Consider the following 19,487-nt stretch of genomic DNA (forward strand, 5'->3'; position numbering starts at 1 on the left):
ACTCCAGGGAGATTAAAGAAGCTCAAAATTATAAGCAAACGGCTTTCGTCAGTTTAAGGAAACTGGTCAGAGTGCAGAAAGGCTCCAGCATTGTAAGGCAAGACGAAATTTTAAGTATTTGGTACGGATTTGGAAAAGGGAGTTGGAGCGAAGGCTTGCAGATAACATTGATGGGAATCCTAAAAGATTTTTTGCTTACGCTAATTCTGGGAAAGCTCGAAATAGTCAAATTGGGCCATTGGTTGATGAGCATGGAAATTTAATCCAAAACGTTAGGGACATCGCAAATATTCGTAATAACTTTTTTTTAGTGTGTTTAACAGTAACTGTATCTCAACAGTTGACACTAGCAAGACACAAGCTATTATGCAGCTTGAGGATTTTATGTTTTCCAGAGAGGAGGTTCTATTTCATTTGAAAAATATTAAAGCAACTAAAGCTCCGGGACCAGATTATATTTATCGCAAATTTTAGTTGAATGTGCAGAGGAATTAGTGGATGTTGTTTTAAATATTTTTAATGCTTCTTATAACTCGGGGACAGTGCCAGAGGATTGGAAACTGGCTAACATTTTTTCGCTTTTCAAGAAAGGGTCTAAATAAATGCTGGGAATTATAAACTTGTAAGTCTGACTACAGTGGTTTGTAAGATTTTCAAAACTTTGATCAAAATTAAGATTATGAATTTTTTTAGAGACTAATAGTCTGTTGACTAATTTGCAGTATGGGCTCAGGAAAGGTAAATCATGTGTTACTAATTTATTGCATTTCTACGACAAGGTTACCTTGGCTTTAGATAAAAAGAAGTGTGGATGTTGTTAATATTGATTTTCAAAAAGCTTTTGATAAGTACCCATGTTACTCTTCTCAGCAAACTAGCTGATATAGGAATAGGAGGAAAAACTTTACTGTAGATTAGAAATTGGCTGATCAGAAGGAAACAAGGAGTAGTTGTGAAGGGAAATCATTCTAAATCGAGTGATGTTTTAAGCAGGATTCCTCAGGGTTTAGGTTTAGGGCCTCTCTTGTTTATTATTGTTATGAATGACACCAATGAGAATATTTCTGGAAGCATGAATTGTTTTGCTGATGATGTAAAAGTTATGGGGATTGAAGGAAATGAAAAACAGCTTCAACAGGATTTAGATTATATTACTAAGTGGGCAGATAAATGGGGTATGGCAGTTAATGTAGGGAAATTTCAAGTGCTACACTTAGGTCACAGAAATAAGCCTACGAGTTAAGGTTTCCAGGGTTTAATCATTAGTCAGGCAGAAAATATTATTGATCTTGGTATCTTAATAAATCAGGACTTCAAGTTTAGTCGACAGTGCAGCATTGCAAGTAACAAAGCCAACAGAATACTTGGGTTTATGAATAGATCTATTTCAAACAAATCTCAAAAGGTTCTTCTACCTTTATATAGGAGTTTAGTAAGACCTTATTTGGAGTATACTGTGCAGTTTTGTTCGCCTTATCCAAGGAAAGATATTTCTGTATTGGAAAGGGTTCAAAGAAAGGTAACTATACTAGTAAGGGGACTTTCAGACTTAGATTATGATACCAGACTTTATGGGCTTAATATGTATAACTTGGAGCGAAAAAGCGCCTGAGAGGACATGATTCAGTTGTTTAAATTTCTCAAAATGAATTATGTTAATGGATTAAATTTTTGTACCGAAAGTAGGATGAGAGGTGATTGTTTTAAGCTATTCAAATCTCGGGCTAATTTAGAAATAAGGAAAAACTACTACTTCAGTAGGGTTGTGTGCACTTGGAACAGTGTACTGGAAGAGGTGCTAATAAGCAAGAGGTTGGATAGCTTTTATAGGGCCATTGATCTTCATTGGGGACTAATAAATTGACTATGACCAGCCTAGCTGAACCAAGAGCCTGTTGCTGGTCATCAGATTTGTATTTGAATCTATAAAGTTTTAAAACATGCAGTTTGTAAAGTGCTTGCTGTATTTCAGTACAGAGCTTCCCCCTGGATTAAAAAAGGGCAGTGTGCTTTTTTTTTTTAAGGCATTTTTGGAGATAGGGGTTTTTTGAAACTAAAAGGCATATTATCGCTACAAAGCAGTAGTGGATATAGTCGTAGGGTATATACTGTTATTCCTGGGTTCAAATGCAACAATAAAAACTTCGAAACATTCATGAATTACTTTCTAGGGTTCATAATCATTTAAAACCAATTTTTATGATCATTTTTAAAACATATGACAGCTAAATCTTTCAGCTGTTACTAGCTGTAACTTAAAAAAACTTTTAAATCCAAAAGTAATAATTGCTCTTGAACTAACCACCACTATAAGGAAACAAAACCCAATAAACAGTGCCTGTTTGAAATCACTTGGTATTTATTTTCAATAGTTAAGTCATTTGTTTTCAATTGAAGTGTCCATTTGGTAATGTTTAACATGCAGGAAAAGATTTTATTGTGACAAGACTGAACTTGGTCTGGTAACTCACTGTTTTACTGGTAAGACTTTCATTTTAGGAAAACGAAGAAACCAAAACTATTAACAATATCTACTCATAGAGTAAAGAAATTTATATAGAGAGGCCCCGTCTGTGGTAAAAAAGAGATGAAATTGAAGCCGGAATATAGGATACAGTGGTGCACTTATGAGCGAGGCTATGATACAGGGATGAGATTTTGCCGGAATTCCGGCTTTTTCTGTTGACTTTTCAAACTTTTAATCCTTTTTTGCCTCTTTCAGGCCTTAATTTTCTCAAAAATTAGGGAAAGAAACGATTTTTTTTAATTTCCAGTCCAAAATTTCTTATTCTTTCTGTTTTTCTCCTTCGAATCTTCATTCTCCGCGATATCTGCCAAAAACGTATGTTTTGGAATCGTGCCAACGATGTCAAACACGTGCTGCGCCGAAATTTGCATCCCTCGTTTGAGATTTCAATCTTTTTGCATCCTGCAAGTATTTCAATTATTTTTAACTTTGGGTGTTTTTTTACTATATGCTACCCTATATCTGCTTATTTTAGTCATCATTTCAATAATATTTTTATTTCTTTAATTTATTTTTGAAAAAATGCAAAGTCAAATAAGAAAAGATGGCATAGCACCCACAGTCTCGAATTTTATTGAAACTCGGCATGGTTACTTTTTTTGTGTATTTAAGAAGGTGTGAAAAATATTTATAGTGAATCTCAAACCGTTTAGGCTTTACGACCTGTTAGAAGTTTTGAGATTTCATGATTAAATGAGGAGGCTGCAAGTTGTTCTTTTGATTCCAAAATTGTATTAAGAAGTTTTTAAAGACAAATTTTGGGTTCCAATGCAAGGAAAAAGATAATCAATCGTTTATATACATATATATTTATTTATTTTCAATTCTTACTATAAAAAGTATATTCTACCACATAAAGAAGTTTTCGATTTTTCTCTCTGTTGTAAATTTTTACTTCATAAATAGATCATTTAAAAATTTGTTCTCATTGGTTTAACACTATAAACTCAAATGTTTTTAATGAAAAAAATGTATGTCTAAAAAATATGAAAAGTTGCCACTATTGTGTGATGGGGCAAAAGATTGACCTCTGACTCCCCCAACCCTTTGTTTAAGAACTCAGGGGTTAGAAATTGTTGACTCTTTTTCAAAATTTAGATTTATTTAGGAATAAACACTCTTGCAAGAAATGTTACAATGCAGCAAATTGTACAAAATTATCACTTATAATTAATTAAATATGTATTACCTTTAAAACTGGTAAAAAGTAGCCCTTTTTTATTGAATTTTTGAATATCATGGCTTCCAGGTTCTATTTTGATGCGATTTTGGATATCATCTCTTTTACGAAATTTTTTTTGGATTTCCTCCTTTTTGCTCTCTGACCACTCTCATCCCTGATGATAGCAACCGAATAAAGCAACTGAAGATTGGTTTATATATTTTAATTCATGTTGTAATGCTATTTCAAAAACATGCTTCATAAACTAGCAACAATATCTCCGATTAAATTAACTACCAATTGAGATTCAGTAATGAAATACTTTAAATCAAAATGTATCTCAAGATATTTAGCAAGAAGCTAGGGATCTTGGGATACAGCAGTGCAACTACTGGCTTCAATTTCCAAGTATAGCGGGGCCTCTCTATGTAATTTCTTTACGCTATGTATCTACTGGAGTTTAGGGTTAATTCACTGGAGTTAGGGGTTACAATTTCAACTAAAAAAATATCACCAAATAGGCAATGGCTTCGTTCAAATGCAGAAGCAATTTTCACCCGTCATACCATGACGGGCGTTTTTCTAGTTTATTAAAGATTAAGCTGCCTTAAAAACATGTTTATCTGCTCTATACTGGTTCAGGGCGACCAGCTCAAATCAACCTCTTATATTTACATCAATTAACATATTGAGCGTTGGCACCCCTGGTTGCACCGCTGTCTAGGACTCTTATGGGATAACACCTGGTTTAGGGCCAAATTTGGGGATATATATTTGAGTTCATCACCAATTACTAACCAGCTGCCAAAGATGGCCGTCACCAAATGAGCAAAGCTTACTTGGTAAGCACGCCAGTAGGAGGGAATCCCTCCTGGCACTTTGATTTGTCCAAGTTCATAGCCAAATGCTAAGCATTCAAAATTTACTGTCCATCAGTCTCTGTCCACTTGGTGAGTGAAGTAAGCAGGAGAAGGAACAGTTTAAGTCTGCTAATTATGTTTTGACTGAAAAAATTTTCTTTCTGAATTCATATTTCTTACACAGAAAGATTGCTTTGACTGAAAATTTGTAAGCACTACTGTATCAAAGCATTTATGTTTATAATTAAAGTAACCATTAACTTTTTTTTAAAGATCCCAATGTTGATTATTTTGGAAAAGTTAAAGATGAAAAGAAAGAAAGAGTTGCAAAAAATGAATACCAACGTCTTAGAAATATTGCAGCATCAAAGAAAATGAAAGGTATTTTCTTTAAATTATTTTTCCTTTTTCAGTTTTTTTATTCTCAATACTTATTAGAGATATGTTAAATGTAATGCTTTGTATGACTTAATTTCTAAGGCTTGCTATTAATAACTTTTACACATTGTATGTTTAATAGAACTTCATTCAGATAAAAATTATTGTTGCTATTTTTAGTCACCAACTTGGAATCTGTTGATAGAGCTGATAAAGAACAAGTAAGTATTATGTTTGTTACTCAGTATTTTTTCATTTTTGTAGTAAAATATTTACTGAAAAAAAAAGAAAAAAAAGTTAAATTTTTTTTGCATGTGTAGTAGCAGAACTTAAAAAGTAAATACTGGTAGGACTTTTTTTTTTTTTGTGATATGTTTATAGCATTATTTTTGCTACAGATCTATGGCAGTGTGGAAAATAAGTATTTCATTTTGGAGAGCAGTACTTCTCCTCAACTTTTGATATTAAGGAGCAGTTCTGTTAAATAGAGGAGCAGTTTAAAGAAATGTAATAATACATGTGTGCATTTAAAAAGTTTTGAACAATGACTTCAGTTACAAACTTTTATCACTTATCTTTAACAAAATAGAAAAGGTGCAAATAGGTGGTAGTACAAATTCAGGGATATTTAAGGTATGAAAATAATAATAGAAAAATTATACTGTTAAAAATATTAAAACCATTTGCATCCCGTTTATCAATAAAAAATATCTAAAATCATTTAGTATCACAAAATTTTTGATGAATTTCTGATAATTTAGTGCCTCTGATACGTTTTGAACTGCAAGCTGCTATGCAATCCCACTTATTTCCTCCGCTGATCTATGGTTGGGGCAAACTTAACTTGGCAACATTGAAGGCTACAGTCTAATCATACAATTACATATGCTGCCATGGTAGGTTTGCCCCAACTGTAGTTCATTTCCTGCTTTTTTTTTCTTTAGTGATTCTGAAGTCTTGAAATGTGGATCATTTTGACATATTTTTTTTAATCTTAGATTATTGCTGAAGTTTGAAATGAGCTACGAGGCTCCTTTTTAATTTTGCGGAATGGTGAGGATGGGAATAAGTGGTGGGGATATTTTTACTGTCAGGTGTTCTGTGACTCTTCGTTAGTATAAATACCAAGTTTTATCTTAATTGCATCATTAGAATTTGAACAATCGCCAATGAAGCAGCTCAATCGAGAAGAAAACTGAAAACATGAAGACTTCTGTAGAGGGGATAAAGATTGTGTATTGGCCCAGATTGTTAACGAGGAAGAAACTTGAGTTTATCCTTATGAATCTCAGGAAGACTCCATACAGTGGCACAAAAAAGGAACAGTAGCGCCCAAGAAGTTTAAGGTGACACAATTAGCTGGAAACCACATGGCAGTGTTCTTTTGGGATTCCAAAGGAGTATTATTGATTGATTCTAAAGATAATGGTGTCTCTGTAACGGGAGAACATTATGCTTCAATATTAGAACAATTTAAAGAAAAAAAGAGGAGGAAAAATTGACGAAAGTTGTGTTCCTGCATGACAATGCTCCAGTTCACAAGAGTCATCATGCGTTGGCTGCTTTGCACAAAGTAGGCTTTGATATTAAGAATCATCCACCCAGTTGTCCAGACCTGGTCCTGAGCGAATAGTACCTGTTCTTTAAAATGAAAAAAAAGAACTTTTGGGAAGAAATTTACAAGCGATAAAGAAGTGAAATAAGCAATTTCAGCGTATTTTTCTATGAAAGATTTAATATTTTTTTATGCAGGTATAAACAAATTTATTGATAGATCTGAGAAGCGTTTTTTAGTTGCAAGTGAATAGATTGAAAAAGAAGAATAATGTTGCATCTTTATTTACTATCCTTGTCCTCCATCGCGCGAACTTTAAAAACGACCCCTCGTAGTACAATGTGTATGTAAAATTTTCTCATGGTTTTTGTAATATGGAGTGAGCAAAGTGCACAGTAAACAAGCTGATTTGCTGATTCTTTAATGTTTATTTAGCTATTTTTTTCCAAAACGGATGTCTTAACATACTACTGGTAATTTATTCAAATTTACCCTCGTCTAAATAAGCAAAGGATTGCCAATTCTTGGCATATATTTCAATTTTTACCTTGATAGCTTAATGCAATATATTTTGAATTTAGTAAAGCAATGTTCCCAAAATAAATTCTCTGTCTGAAGTAAAATAAATTTTCAAATTAGAGTCAATTTTTCATAGTTTGAAACTCCAGACCTATAAATTTCGATTATGTCATCTTACTCAAATGAATTCATATTTCAGCTTTCTAGATCAGTTTCTGCTGCAAAAACTGCTACTGCTTCTCTTGGGAGATTTGTGGAAAAACTTCCAAGAGAGAGGGCTCCAAAAAATTCAGGAAACAAACAAAAGGTAATGTTGTATAATAATTTGTTTCGCATTTCATATTTTGATAGGATTTTACTCATTTTAATTTTTTTTTCATTCTAATAGTTTAAGCCAAATATACCAAGCAACATGAAAAAAGAAAAAGAAAATAACCTGAAAATTCTTCAGGAATTGGAGCGCAAGAAACCCAAATTAGATGTTCAAGAGGTATGTTTAAATTTTCATCAAATCTTAATAACATGAATACTGGATTCAAATGATGTTTCTTCCTATTAATTAGGCTGAGGATTTGTAAGTTAAAAAGCTTACATGATGAATTCATATCTTTTCTTTAGCCGCATGCCATTTACGCATTAAATATAGACGGGTGCCTTGTCTAGTGGTCAGAACTGTGATGGGGAGGTCCCGGGTTCGAATTCTGGCTTGGGCATGGATGTACTTTTTCTTGCCCGTCCTGGTCCTTTCGTGTGAATGTGTTGTAGTGCTATTAATGGTTGCCTACCCTATAAATGGGTCCTTATAGTATGATGTGTATACTGTGAAAGTGGAACTTCACACCAAATTATGGTATAGTTGGAAAAGTGAAGCAGCGCACCTCAAAATTGCCAGCTAGCCAGCTCAAGACAACAACCTCATATATTCGGTCATCATTCTGACTCTGATATTTCAAAACGTTAGATCTTTCTCTGCTTCTGCTCTGAGAAATAAAATCTTTTTCATCTTTAAAGTTTATTCAGCTTTGTTATTTTGTAAAGAAATGAGATTTCTCAGGCACCTATTTTTAAAAAAAAATTTAGGCTTTTTTAGGGTATGTTTCCTGTTTCAGCCTTGGTGCAGTATGTACTATGTACATACCGTTGTTGTGAATGAAAGCCATTGCTTTAAAAATATTTTAATCAAAGTAAGCTGCTAGATACAGGGCTCATTTTCCTCCTACTTTTCCTACTATTCCTACTTTTTCCTACCTAAGTAGGAACTGTCCTACTTTTCAGCAAAAATTCCTACTTTTCAGCAAAAAATTCTTACTTCTCCTATTTTTTAGCATGATTTTCCTTTAGAATTTAACTTGAAATTCCTTCAAAAGACTTTAAAATTGATGTGATTTCAAAAAATTTGCATTCAGAAAATGAAAATTTGTTAATTGTAAATTGTTTATATATAATATTGAATTTATTTCACAAAGTTATGCATGCTTGCAATTTCTTCTGAATTCTACTGCTTGTATTAAGAAAAAACTTTAGTTTTTAAAAAGTATATAATAAAAAAAATCCATCTATATGAGTACAAACTTTTGATAACTATACTTGATTATGTATGTTATTCTTTTTTTTTTTTTGCTAAGGTATAATGTTAGTTATTATATTTGAATTTCAGTTTGAACTATAGTCAAAAAAACTGAATCCTCCCCCACTTTTTTTTTGTTTCTGTCACATTTTCGTAAAATTCAAGAGTTTTGTAAAATAGATATAATTTTCAGTATGGAAGAATGAATTTCAGTTAAATCAGAGAAATAAAACTTTCTTTTTATGTCAAAAAGTTTTAAATTAGAAATTTCATGTTATTTCTGACCTAAAATATTTTGTTGCATACAAAGTACCGAGCACAATTAACTCAAACTTTTTGCTTTCTTTAAATAGATAGGTCTTTATATATAGTAACATTTAAAGCACAAAAAATGCTGCTAAATGGTTATCATGCACCCAGTACCCCTCTTGCCAGAAACCAAAAAACATCCTCTTTCCTCAATCAAAATTGATTTTGAAGCTGGCGCTTTGCAATAAGATTATAATTCTGCAATATTTATTATTCAATATTGTTTGAACTTTATTTTGATTGTCCTAAAAATGTTCTGAAATTTTATCTTTTGTTCTGAATTATATCATAATTTCTTTAAACGCTCTTGCCGCTGACAATAGCTTGGCTCAGGGGCGCCTCGAGTTTTAATTTTTTGAATGGCAGAAATTCTGAATTTGGCGAATGATAAATTACAGGTGTCAACATGTAAACATAACCTATAGTAAAATAGTAGTTTAAAAAACTTCAAAAAAACACGCTTTTGTAGCAAAATGAACCTTATTATCTAAAGTTTATTTTTTACTTTTCAGTTCATTTTGCTACAAAAGCATGTTAGCGTGTTTTTTTTAATTTTTATTTCTTATTTTTTTAAATTATTTTTTTCTGTTTTTCTTTAGTTTAACTTGTTTAACAAAAAATATTCATTTCAACATTTTTCAAAATCTTTTATATTTATGAAATTTGCCCTCAAAAAGTACCTATAGGTCTCTGGCAGCATTCGAAATGCAGTCTCTTGAACTCCAAAAAGAATAATTATACTCCTTAAAGTGTAATAGCCGAGCTCTAAAAACATTCAACTCTGCCGATAAATTGCCTGTCGTGTAATTGTCTAATCCAGCTAATCCATCTCAGTCATCAATGTATGTGTGCGGAAATCATGCTTATATTACTTTGAAAATTTGAGATATATTTTAATAAAAGTATTGTTCGACAGTGGCCTGATCAAAAATGAAATGCTAATCAAAGGCTTATCTAAATTTTGGCATGAAATTACTTAAAAACAATTATAACTCATGTTCTAATTACCTCAGAACATTGGAACAAACATTGTCTGATGCAGAAAAATCCAAGGTTTTTATAGATATTTTCAAACATATATATTTTTAATTTTTCTTCTTGACATTGTTGGATTTATGCCGAAATATTGATTAAAATTGGAATAAACTAATAAATTTGATTGTAGAATATTGCATTGTCATCAGGTCTGAGGTCGCATGCCAGATTTCAAAAGAATCTGATAGCAGGAAGTGGGCGAAATTTGAGTTGCAAGATTCTGTTACAAGATACATACACATAAAGTTAATAAAAGTGTGTTAATAAAAAGAGACATTTGGGTATCAAAAAACTGCAGATATGTCCCAAATTTGCGTGATAAAGAAATTTTTTGAAAACCACAGTGACCTCCCACTGGGGCACTCTTGGCTTAGCTGCACAATAGAATTTTTTGATTAAATTTAACATAGAGGATGATATCGATAACACATAAAAAGTCTTTAAAAACATCTCAAAGTATTCATTCTTTTTGAAAGTACAGCAATGTAAAAATCCAAAAAATTCAATAAATTGTGACGGCTTAATATACAAACTGTTCTTGAAATTAAAATTTAAAATAAAGTCTTTTTTTTTTTCCAAAATGCAACTCTTCAGAAATTAAAAAGAAAAAGTATGTATTGAAATGGCATGGATCATAATGGGGTTCATATTTAAATGTTACGAAAAGCTTTCTTTGAATTTGTCACCCCTGCACCAATTTCACTGAAACCCTAAATGGTAACATAAATGTTAGACGAAAATTGTATTTATTTTACATCGAATGACCCAAAAGTTCTTGAGTGAAAAAATTCTTGTTTAGGGTGGTGCACCCTTAATTTTGCAAGGGGGGGGGCACCCATGTCTTATTTGTTCTTGCTCAGTGATATAACTTCACATATTTGTTCGTATTACATTCAAGATACTGCCTGTCAACCTGGGATACTGGATAATAATGTTTTTCATATCAAATTCTACCTGTAATACGTAAACTGCTTTGAAACAATCAACTCAAATTTCCTATTACAGTAAACAAACTATTATATTTCTTCTTTTTTTTTCTTTAATAAATTACTTGCATGCTTTTAGCTAGCATTTTAGAAGTATTTAGTTAAATTTACATATTAGTACAGTCAAGTCCCGACTTATCCGAGGGATGCGTTCCAAGATCACTCGCGCAAGTTGAAATTTCGCGTTGTGGAAAAGGGTATGTGTCAAAACTTTTAAAAACATACCCAATTATTTTAGACACTTGTAAACACCACCTCAAACTGTTAAAAACCATTTCATAACTATACATTACTGTTTCTTACATAAAAAACTGAGTTTTTATTTGTATTTTTTAAAAACATAACATTTTATTCCATAGAGAATACTGCTACGATGCACAAAATCAATGATTAATGGGAAAGAAAGACATAAAATAAGCCACTACGTTACGTACAGTATGTAGTAAGAAAAACAAATGCACTATAGTTGTAATGTACAGTAGATCAGATGATAATTGTAACTTAAGAAAATTAAGATGTATGCTGTGTGATCAAACCGTTATTCTTATATATTGTTAAATACATAATACAGTTGCTTCACTAGTTCTTTTATAACGTCTCCATCTATGACAAAACCCCTCTTAATGATTTCTTAAATTGAAAATACGAGAGCAGCTTCCATTTTCATAATTTTTTCACTTTGCTTAGATACTACTCGGTAAACTTTTACGGAGTTCCTGTTTTGCACTTTCAATTGTACAAATGGAAGATTCACTAATACCTTATTGTGTCGAGCTGTCTTCGACGCATTTTATAGCATATTCAAGCATATAATTTTTAGCTTTTCTTCAATTGTCGGAAACTTTCTCTTTTTCTTTCTATCTTCACAAACTTCAGATGAAACAGCGCTCTTAGGCGTCATTATATTTTATCAACTTTCACATTTAGAATGAAAAAAATTAACGGAAAATGAGGAGTTGTTATTTGTATAAGCAACGGTGTGGGAAATTCCGCTTTCAGTGATGCTAAAGGGATGAAAAAGAAAAATTTAGTTGCCAATAACAAAGCTGATACTTACACACCACGATTCCTTTCCAAAAATTTTCGTGCTGCGCCAGGAATTCGCGTTAGGTCTAATATTCTTTACTGGTGAAAAAATCGGGTTATAACCATTTCGCGTAAGTTGGATCACGTTGTAGCGGGAGTCGACTGTATTTAAAAAAGTAAATTTACAATTTAAAATTAATAAAATTTTCATTTAAAAGAATAGCTTTAGAGGAAATGTAATTGAGCTCGAGGATAACCCATTTAAGTAAGGAATTAAGCCTTAAAAAAATAATTAAAATAGCAAAGCCTTATGTACTAACAGCTCTAAAACATTACAAGCTTCAAGGTCAAGAATGTAATACGGCTTCGACATACGTATTGTACATGTCTTTTGATTCCATGCTTATGAATGATGTTTTATTAGAATTTTAGAAAATGGTAAAATTAAAACAACAAAGCTTTATGCAGCAACATCTCTAAAAAGTTGTAAGTTTTACTTATTATTTGAAGTTTTTGCAGGCAACAATCTAATATTGCTTCTACATCAGTATTGTACACATTTTTTAATTTCATGCTTACAAATATTTTGAAAAAAAAAAAAAAAGAACTTAAAGAAATGTAATTTTCAATAACTTAAATAAGAAGTTGAGTTGACCGAAAAGAAGCGTATATAGTACTCTAGTTAAGTATAATTATGTTTGAATTTTGTTTGTTTGTTCATTTATTTATATATTTTGCATGTAAGATATGTACTGGCAACTTAAAAATATGAAAGTAAGTTTGTTTTTCCAAATTCTGACAGTAATTCAGATTGTCAAAACTTGGCAGAGTTACCTTAGTATTGATGATATGATGTTCTAAAGATTAAACTAATGGTATTTGCAAGTACCTTTTTTTCTAAATGTAATTTTTATTTTCATATTTTTTATCATTACAGGCTGTGCAGCGCTATTTGACGAAACCTATGTAAGTAATTTTTTTTATCCATGAATTTTCATTAATTTTTTATCACTAGAAACTAGAATCCTGATGAAATTTATTTACTTTTTTTTTCACAGCAAAGAAAAATCTGGTGATAACGACAAAAGAGAACAGAAGAGAAATTCAAAGAAGAACAAATTTATTAAAAACTTAAATTACCGAGGTGGGAAGAAAGGGAAAGGAGGGCCATTTAAAGGGAAAGGAGGACCATTTAAAGGAAAAGGAGGGTCATTTAAGAGGCCTATGAAAGCAAAATAGGTGTATATATATATGTAAAAACCTAATAAAATGTAAATATGTTTGTTTACATGGAATATTTTTGTTTGGAAATCTGTCGTCACATTAATTTGTCTTGCAATGAAGGTTATCTCTATATTTCCTTTATACAAAACATTGTTCATAAATATATTCTATCTTACAGAATTCTTGAAAATATATACATAGATTTTAGCCTTAACTAAAAGTCATTTCCCTTTTAAACATGCTCAATATACCCAGACATGCCAAATATTTTCCCTTTGACGAGAAGGGTCTCAATTTATGTCAATATTTCTGCCTACCAGATTTTTCCCAATTAAAAAAAAATAATTTTTGATTAAATTTTTTTTTAAATTATTATACACTTGCAAACTTTTACTTGACAGCCTGATTCTTAAGTCAAGTCTGACTGCATCTGCTTCATTAACACTCGCCATCTTTAGTTTACTATGTGATTAGACATCTTGAACATCAATACTATTATGTTTACCATTATTTTCAACACTTTGCAGTATAAGAAGGCACCATCAGGTCTTCGGATGGCCCGGTCTATTATAAGACACATAACAAAGGATGTAGCTTTTAAAAACAATAAAATTTAAAGAGCAAAGCTTTATGTGCTAACAGCTCCTTTCATTTAAATTTTCTGGATTCTGCAATCTAATATTGTTCATATTGTACATCTCTTTTGATTCCATGCTTATGAATGGTGTTTCATTAGAATTAAAAAAAAATCTCCAAAGAAATGTAATTTCTAATAACTCGCTTAAGTTGAGTCGACCTCAAAAAAAAAGTGCATATAGTACTCCATTTAAATATAATGATGTTTTTACTTTCTTCTATATCTAATATAAAGAAGAAAGTATTGGATTCGTGCAAATTTTCGAATTTCGACGGATTCGAACGTTTTGAGGTGTGCTGAGTCCATTTCGACTATTTTTGGAAAATGTCTGTCTGTGTGTGTGTGTATGTGTCACGTCTGTGTGTGACCAGTTTTTTGTGGCTGCTCTACAGCAAAAACTACCGCATGAAAGCGAACGAAATTTGGTACACATATGTGCCTATTGGTTTTTGGCGGAAATTCCTCCAAAGGGGGTGGAGCAATGGGACGTTTTTTGAGTTACGCGTGCTTGCTATTCCTCAGGAAGTAACTGGAGGAATCAAACAAAATTTGGTCCATATGTTGGTATTAACAGTAACAGGTGCTGATTCAATTTTGGTGTCAATAACTCAAACGGGGGTTGAGCTATAGAACGTTTTTTGTCGTCAATTGTGACTGCTGTATCTCAAGAAATAATAAACGAAAGGAAAGAAAAATTTATCGGCAAGTAGCCCTTAGTGGGCATAAGAGCTGAATTGATTTTGGTGCCAACATCTAGAAAGGGAGTAGCGCAATCGCCCGTTCTTTTTTTCCATTGTGAGTGCCCTATCTCAAGAAGTAATACTACGTTCTGGTTGAAATTTGGAATATATGTTAATCCATATGTAAACAGGCTTTGGTTCAATTTTGATGCCAATCGCTCCAAGAGGTGTTGATTTTTTTTTGCGAATAAAAATAGCTTTATTAATGCAACAATAAGAAAGATAAATCGTAATAGATTGTCGTCTGCGTATTACTTGTGATTTTAATTGCATGGAAATGATCGGAAATATTATCTCAATGATTTAAAATTTTTAACTGTTGCCATCTTATGTTTGTTAACAAATAAAATATTTATAATTAATTCAAGCAAGGCTTTTAAAATAACTTTCAATTTTCGCTCTTTGCTTTGATTTTGCAATAATTCAGACATTGGGATGGTATCTAGTTTTTGCATGTGTCATTTTGTTTTTGTTGGGAATATTGCATATTGTCAAGCATGGGGAGGGATCAGAGAAAAAAAGAAAAATATAGAAGAAAGTTTCGTGATGGCCACAACATACTAGTTTACTTTGTTTGTTTGTTCATTTATTTATATATTTTTCATGCTAGATGTGTACTGGGAAGTTAAAAATATTAAAGGAAGTTTTTCATGAAAACTTCACTTTCAAAATTTTATCTTGGAGTGAATGTGGAACAGAAGCTTTGGATTACTTCATCATAATCAATTTGTTTTCAGTGGAAGACGAAGGACATGGAATTTAAAATACAGTTTGATATTTTAAGCTACTTGTCAACCTTTTATGTCTCGCTGCATCAGCATGAGACAAAAATGCTTTAAATTCATTGTTTTCCGCATGGCACCATGTGCTGATCCTGCATCTATTTCTGTTCTTTCTTTTTCCAACCACAAGGAAGAGAATTTCGTTTTCCCTGGCATTTTAACAAAACAAATTACAGGGGTGATTGTGTTCCGGTATTTTGCCGAATTTCCGGCATTTTCGGATGTACTTCCGGTATTTTTATGTTCGAAAATACCGGAATTATGTGTTTTTTTTGTTATGCTTTTATCTCCCTACCTCCGCAATTTTCAAAATTATATAATACTCATCAAATATACCTGCAAGAGCCTTAAGATGGACAAATATAAAGATAATTGTATAACAGCAGCTCAAAAGTAACTTTTTTAACCCATTAAAAATTTAATCAAATGTACACACAATATTTTGACTCAGAACTATTTAATACTATGGCAAAGGTGCACTTAAGTAATAGGGACCAAAGATTACCCCCCCCCCCCATTCTCGCTTTGGAACTTTCAGGTTCTCTGAAACTGACTCTTTGTACTGGAAGAACAAGCTAATGCTCAGACCATAACACAAGAAGCACTATTAAAATAAATATTACTTCCCACCTGGGGACAACCCATTTAAATTTTGCTTTAAATATGTCTTTTTGAACCAAGTGTTTATTATTGGGCTCTAGTTCAACACATTGTATTTATTTTATTTCAAAGAGCGTTGATACCTTTCACCCCCACCACAAAACTGCAATTTGATAAACGGTGGGAATACTCCCCCCCCCCCCTGATTTACATATTTTTCATTTCTTTTCAAAGGGGAAAAAAATCAAACATATCAGATCCTTTCCCCTAATTCTTTTTCGGCAACATTTGCTGCAATCTTTTTTGCAAGAGTTACAAACAGTTTATGCAGTAGCAATACTGAGCATATGTTTTGGAACTTTATTTTTCTGTACAAGTAGGGAATAAAATAATGAAAATTTTAGGATTTTTAGGACAACTTTTGTGTATATTGCAACCAGAGCAGGGACAAGGCGGCAAAATTCTAGATTTAGATCAATTCTTACTAGATATGAATCCAGGTAAAGCAGTTTGACTACATATGCCTTAGTTCAGCTGCAATGGGCGTTCAAAGTATAGCTTATTTGGCCTCAAAAATTTAATGGTATTTCCTTTGGATTTAACCCCTTATTTTCACCACCAGTAAATATATTCAATAATGTTTTGTTTTAAAATCTGAAGGTTTTATATTTGTGCCCTTTAATAGAGAATTTATGGCTATAATGTGATGCTTCAGTTCCTTCTCATGTTTTACTCTGTATTTAACTTTTTATTTCAAAAGATAATGGCTATAATTTGTATTGGTCCCTTCAATTTGCTATGAACACGCATGACTATATCATTTTTCTACTCTCCGCTTCTAGTTTGCCGCTCTAAACTATTTGGCTTCAAATTTGCAGCAATAATTTTTAGACAATCTGTTCTGAAGGTTGCGGAAGACATTTTTTAATTCGTAATATTGAACATCACAATGGACATATGTTAGGTCTCACTGACTTATACCTAAGGAAATAGTAACATACATAAGTGATAAGCTAGCATTTAATAATTCTGTAGATTATTACCGACTCTACTTTTTCTTTACATGTTAGGTTACTTGTCTATATGCATACAACTGACTTCAAAACAATCATTTCACAAACATAAAAATGATATTTATTAAAATTGTTTACAAATCAATAACAATGGTTCTGAGAAAAGAAAGAAATGTATAAAAATCTTGCACAATATACAAATTTAATTTCCATTCAACATCTGAGAATGCTAAAACAGTAAAGTGAACTAAAAATATTATTTTTGATATCTATATTTTAAAAGAACAGCTTGATCTGGAAAAAGCTTCAATTAGAAATATTGATGAAATTTGATATAATGGTAAAGAGTCGAAATTAGAAATTCATATAGCTAAGTGACTCAATATAATTTGAGTTTTCACATGTTCCCTCCCCCCCCCTCCAAAAAAAAAGATAAAGCAAGCATAGATTAAACATATGTTTTTAAATATAACACAATGCCTTTAATCTGCTAGCAATTTAATTGTGATTAGGCAAATTTTAAACTATTGAATAGCACAAATTCGTAATATTCAATAATTTAAAATTTGCCTTTCACTATCATTATATAGTTCTCCCTGATGTGAATATTAAACTTAAGAGCAAGCTTAATTCCAAAATATTTACATAGAAGTTGCACCATATTAAAAGATATGAAAAGTAGGACAGCATATGAACAGAAAAAATCATTTATCACACAAATTTAAAATTTTTATTTAACTCGCATTTTATATTGCAGTAAAATTCTGTGTTTGAACTAAAGATTTTCAAGTCTTATGAACTTCAGATATCAACCTATATTTCAATGCTGTTAATTTTTTTAAATGCATCAAATATGTATGTTTCAATAATATCTGTGATACAATGGAATACAAATCTTATGAATTTTAATTTCAGAACTTGCGTAACAAACGATAAGAAGGTGTATAACTAACATTAAAACTAAATTATAATTTAATATTAATCTATCACAATTGTTATTTAAAATCCAGTCTAGGTAATCCTATTTGTTTCTTTCTGGAAATTAAACCTTGAATTTTTAGATCCTACATTCAGTTCATTTCAGATCTCTAAAGACAAGCATTCTTAACTTCAAAATTTCAAACAAAAGAGAAGACCATCATGTACAATCTTTTATTCCTTCTCAATTTAATCTATGCAAACAAAGTAATTTTTAATATCAGTTGCATAGCTTAATAAATGCAGGAGCTGTGATGCAAATGTGATCATACAACCTTCCAAACCAGGAAAAAGTTTGGTTTATTTTGAAAAGGTGGGGGGGGGGGTAGAATTACAACTAATTCAGTTTTGAACATAAATGTTCAAAATTGAAATAAAGGCTCAATTTGTATTTACAAAATCTTATAAAAAATACAATTATGTCAAGAGATTGATTGTGAAATATTTTTTCATACACATTTCATTTTGCAATGAGAAATTAATGCCTGTAATTCAATTTCACTTTTTAGCATTAGCATATGCATCAAGCTTTGGAGTTTTCTTCTGCTCACAGTAGTATTTACAACATTTAATGAGGAATATTCAATGTCTTAATTTAAATTCTATGAGACAATTACTTTCATAACATAGAATTTGTACAAAGGCAGTAGTACCTGAGATCACTGATAAACCTATTTGTATTTTCTGCAAAGGAATGCAAATCCTAGGAGGGAAAAGTAATAAATGAATTTATTAAAATTTAGAAAATTCACAAATAAATGATACATAGAATGTTAGGACAGTACAACCACATTTATAGAAAGAACTAACTCAGTAAAAATCAAAACAAATTCTTAAAAAAACACTTATTTTTTTACAGCAAAAAAAAATTGCAACCACTTACATAGGCATACGTACTCGACTGGATTTTTAACATTTCTTCCGGTCTCCGGATTTTTATTGAAAATCTCCCGGTTTTTATTATCTCTAAAATAATCCCTCCATTTAGGGATTTTCTTGAAAAAATTACCCCTTTAAAATAAATTTTTACATCGTTTTAGCACTTTTACTCGATGGTTTAAAAGTTTCCTACTCAATTTCAAACTTTAGCACATTAGAATCTGGCAACATCGGTTCTTGTGTACGTTTGCGATCTCGCTTCGCACACTCATCGTTAAACCTATTTTGCCAAATCACAACATTTCTTGTCGGGCACTTTGCGGCCGAAAAAAGTAGATTAAATCTTGTCGAAGACCTGAAAAAACTTGTCTATGATTGTATTTTTACAGATAATTGAAATTCTTTTTTTCCCTAAATAACTTTTCATTGAAAAAGTATTACTTTAACTTTTATTCTTCCATTTAATATTTTCATTAATTAATCTCTCTGTGTATGACTCAAGGAACTTGTATATGATTGTACTTTAAGAGATAATAAAAAATCCTTATCTTCCCTTCAATAGCATAGAAAAAAGCGATATTGCACCACATTGAAAAAATCTACTGGATTTTTTTTCTTTGAATGTTGGCAGGTATGCATAGGATAGTTTTGTGCAAACACTTCATCTTTTATAGTTCATCTGCAGGTGTGATAGAAATGTCGAAGAAAAC

At 31.5% G+C, this 19,487-nt stretch overlaps 2 protein-coding genes across 2 annotated transcripts in view; one reads left to right on the forward strand and one right to left on the reverse strand.

Annotated features, from left to right (window-relative positions):
• Window positions 1-13,219, forward strand: part of LOC129223439 (ribosome biogenesis regulatory protein homolog) — a 43,857-nt gene extending 30,638 nt beyond the window's left edge. The window contains exons 7-12 of the mRNA XM_054858052.1: window positions 4,823-4,930; window positions 5,108-5,148; window positions 7,201-7,308; window positions 7,390-7,491; window positions 12,862-12,890; window positions 12,983-13,219. Of these exons, the coding sequence (XP_054714027.1) occupies window positions 4,823-4,930; window positions 5,108-5,148; window positions 7,201-7,308; window positions 7,390-7,491; window positions 12,862-12,890; window positions 12,983-13,163 (569 nt within the window). The 3' untranslated portion in view covers window positions 13,164-13,219. The remainder of the gene's footprint in view (window positions 1-4,822; window positions 4,931-5,107; window positions 5,149-7,200; window positions 7,309-7,389; window positions 7,492-12,861; window positions 12,891-12,982) is intronic.
• Window positions 13,220-17,086: 3,867 nt separating this feature from the next.
• Window positions 17,087-19,487, reverse strand: part of LOC129222125 (exportin-6-like) — a 64,528-nt gene continuing 62,127 nt past the window's right edge. Inside the window, 1 exon segment of the mRNA XM_054856574.1 lies at window positions 17,087-18,601. Coding sequence (XP_054712549.1) covers window positions 18,518-18,601 — 84 coding nt within the window. The 3' untranslated portion in view covers window positions 17,087-18,517.

Source organism: Uloborus diversus, chromosome 5, assembly GCF_026930045.1.
Source record: "Uloborus diversus isolate 005 chromosome 5, Udiv.v.3.1, whole genome shotgun sequence".
Taxonomy (NCBI): domain Eukaryota; kingdom Metazoa; phylum Arthropoda; class Arachnida; order Araneae; family Uloboridae; genus Uloborus; species Uloborus diversus.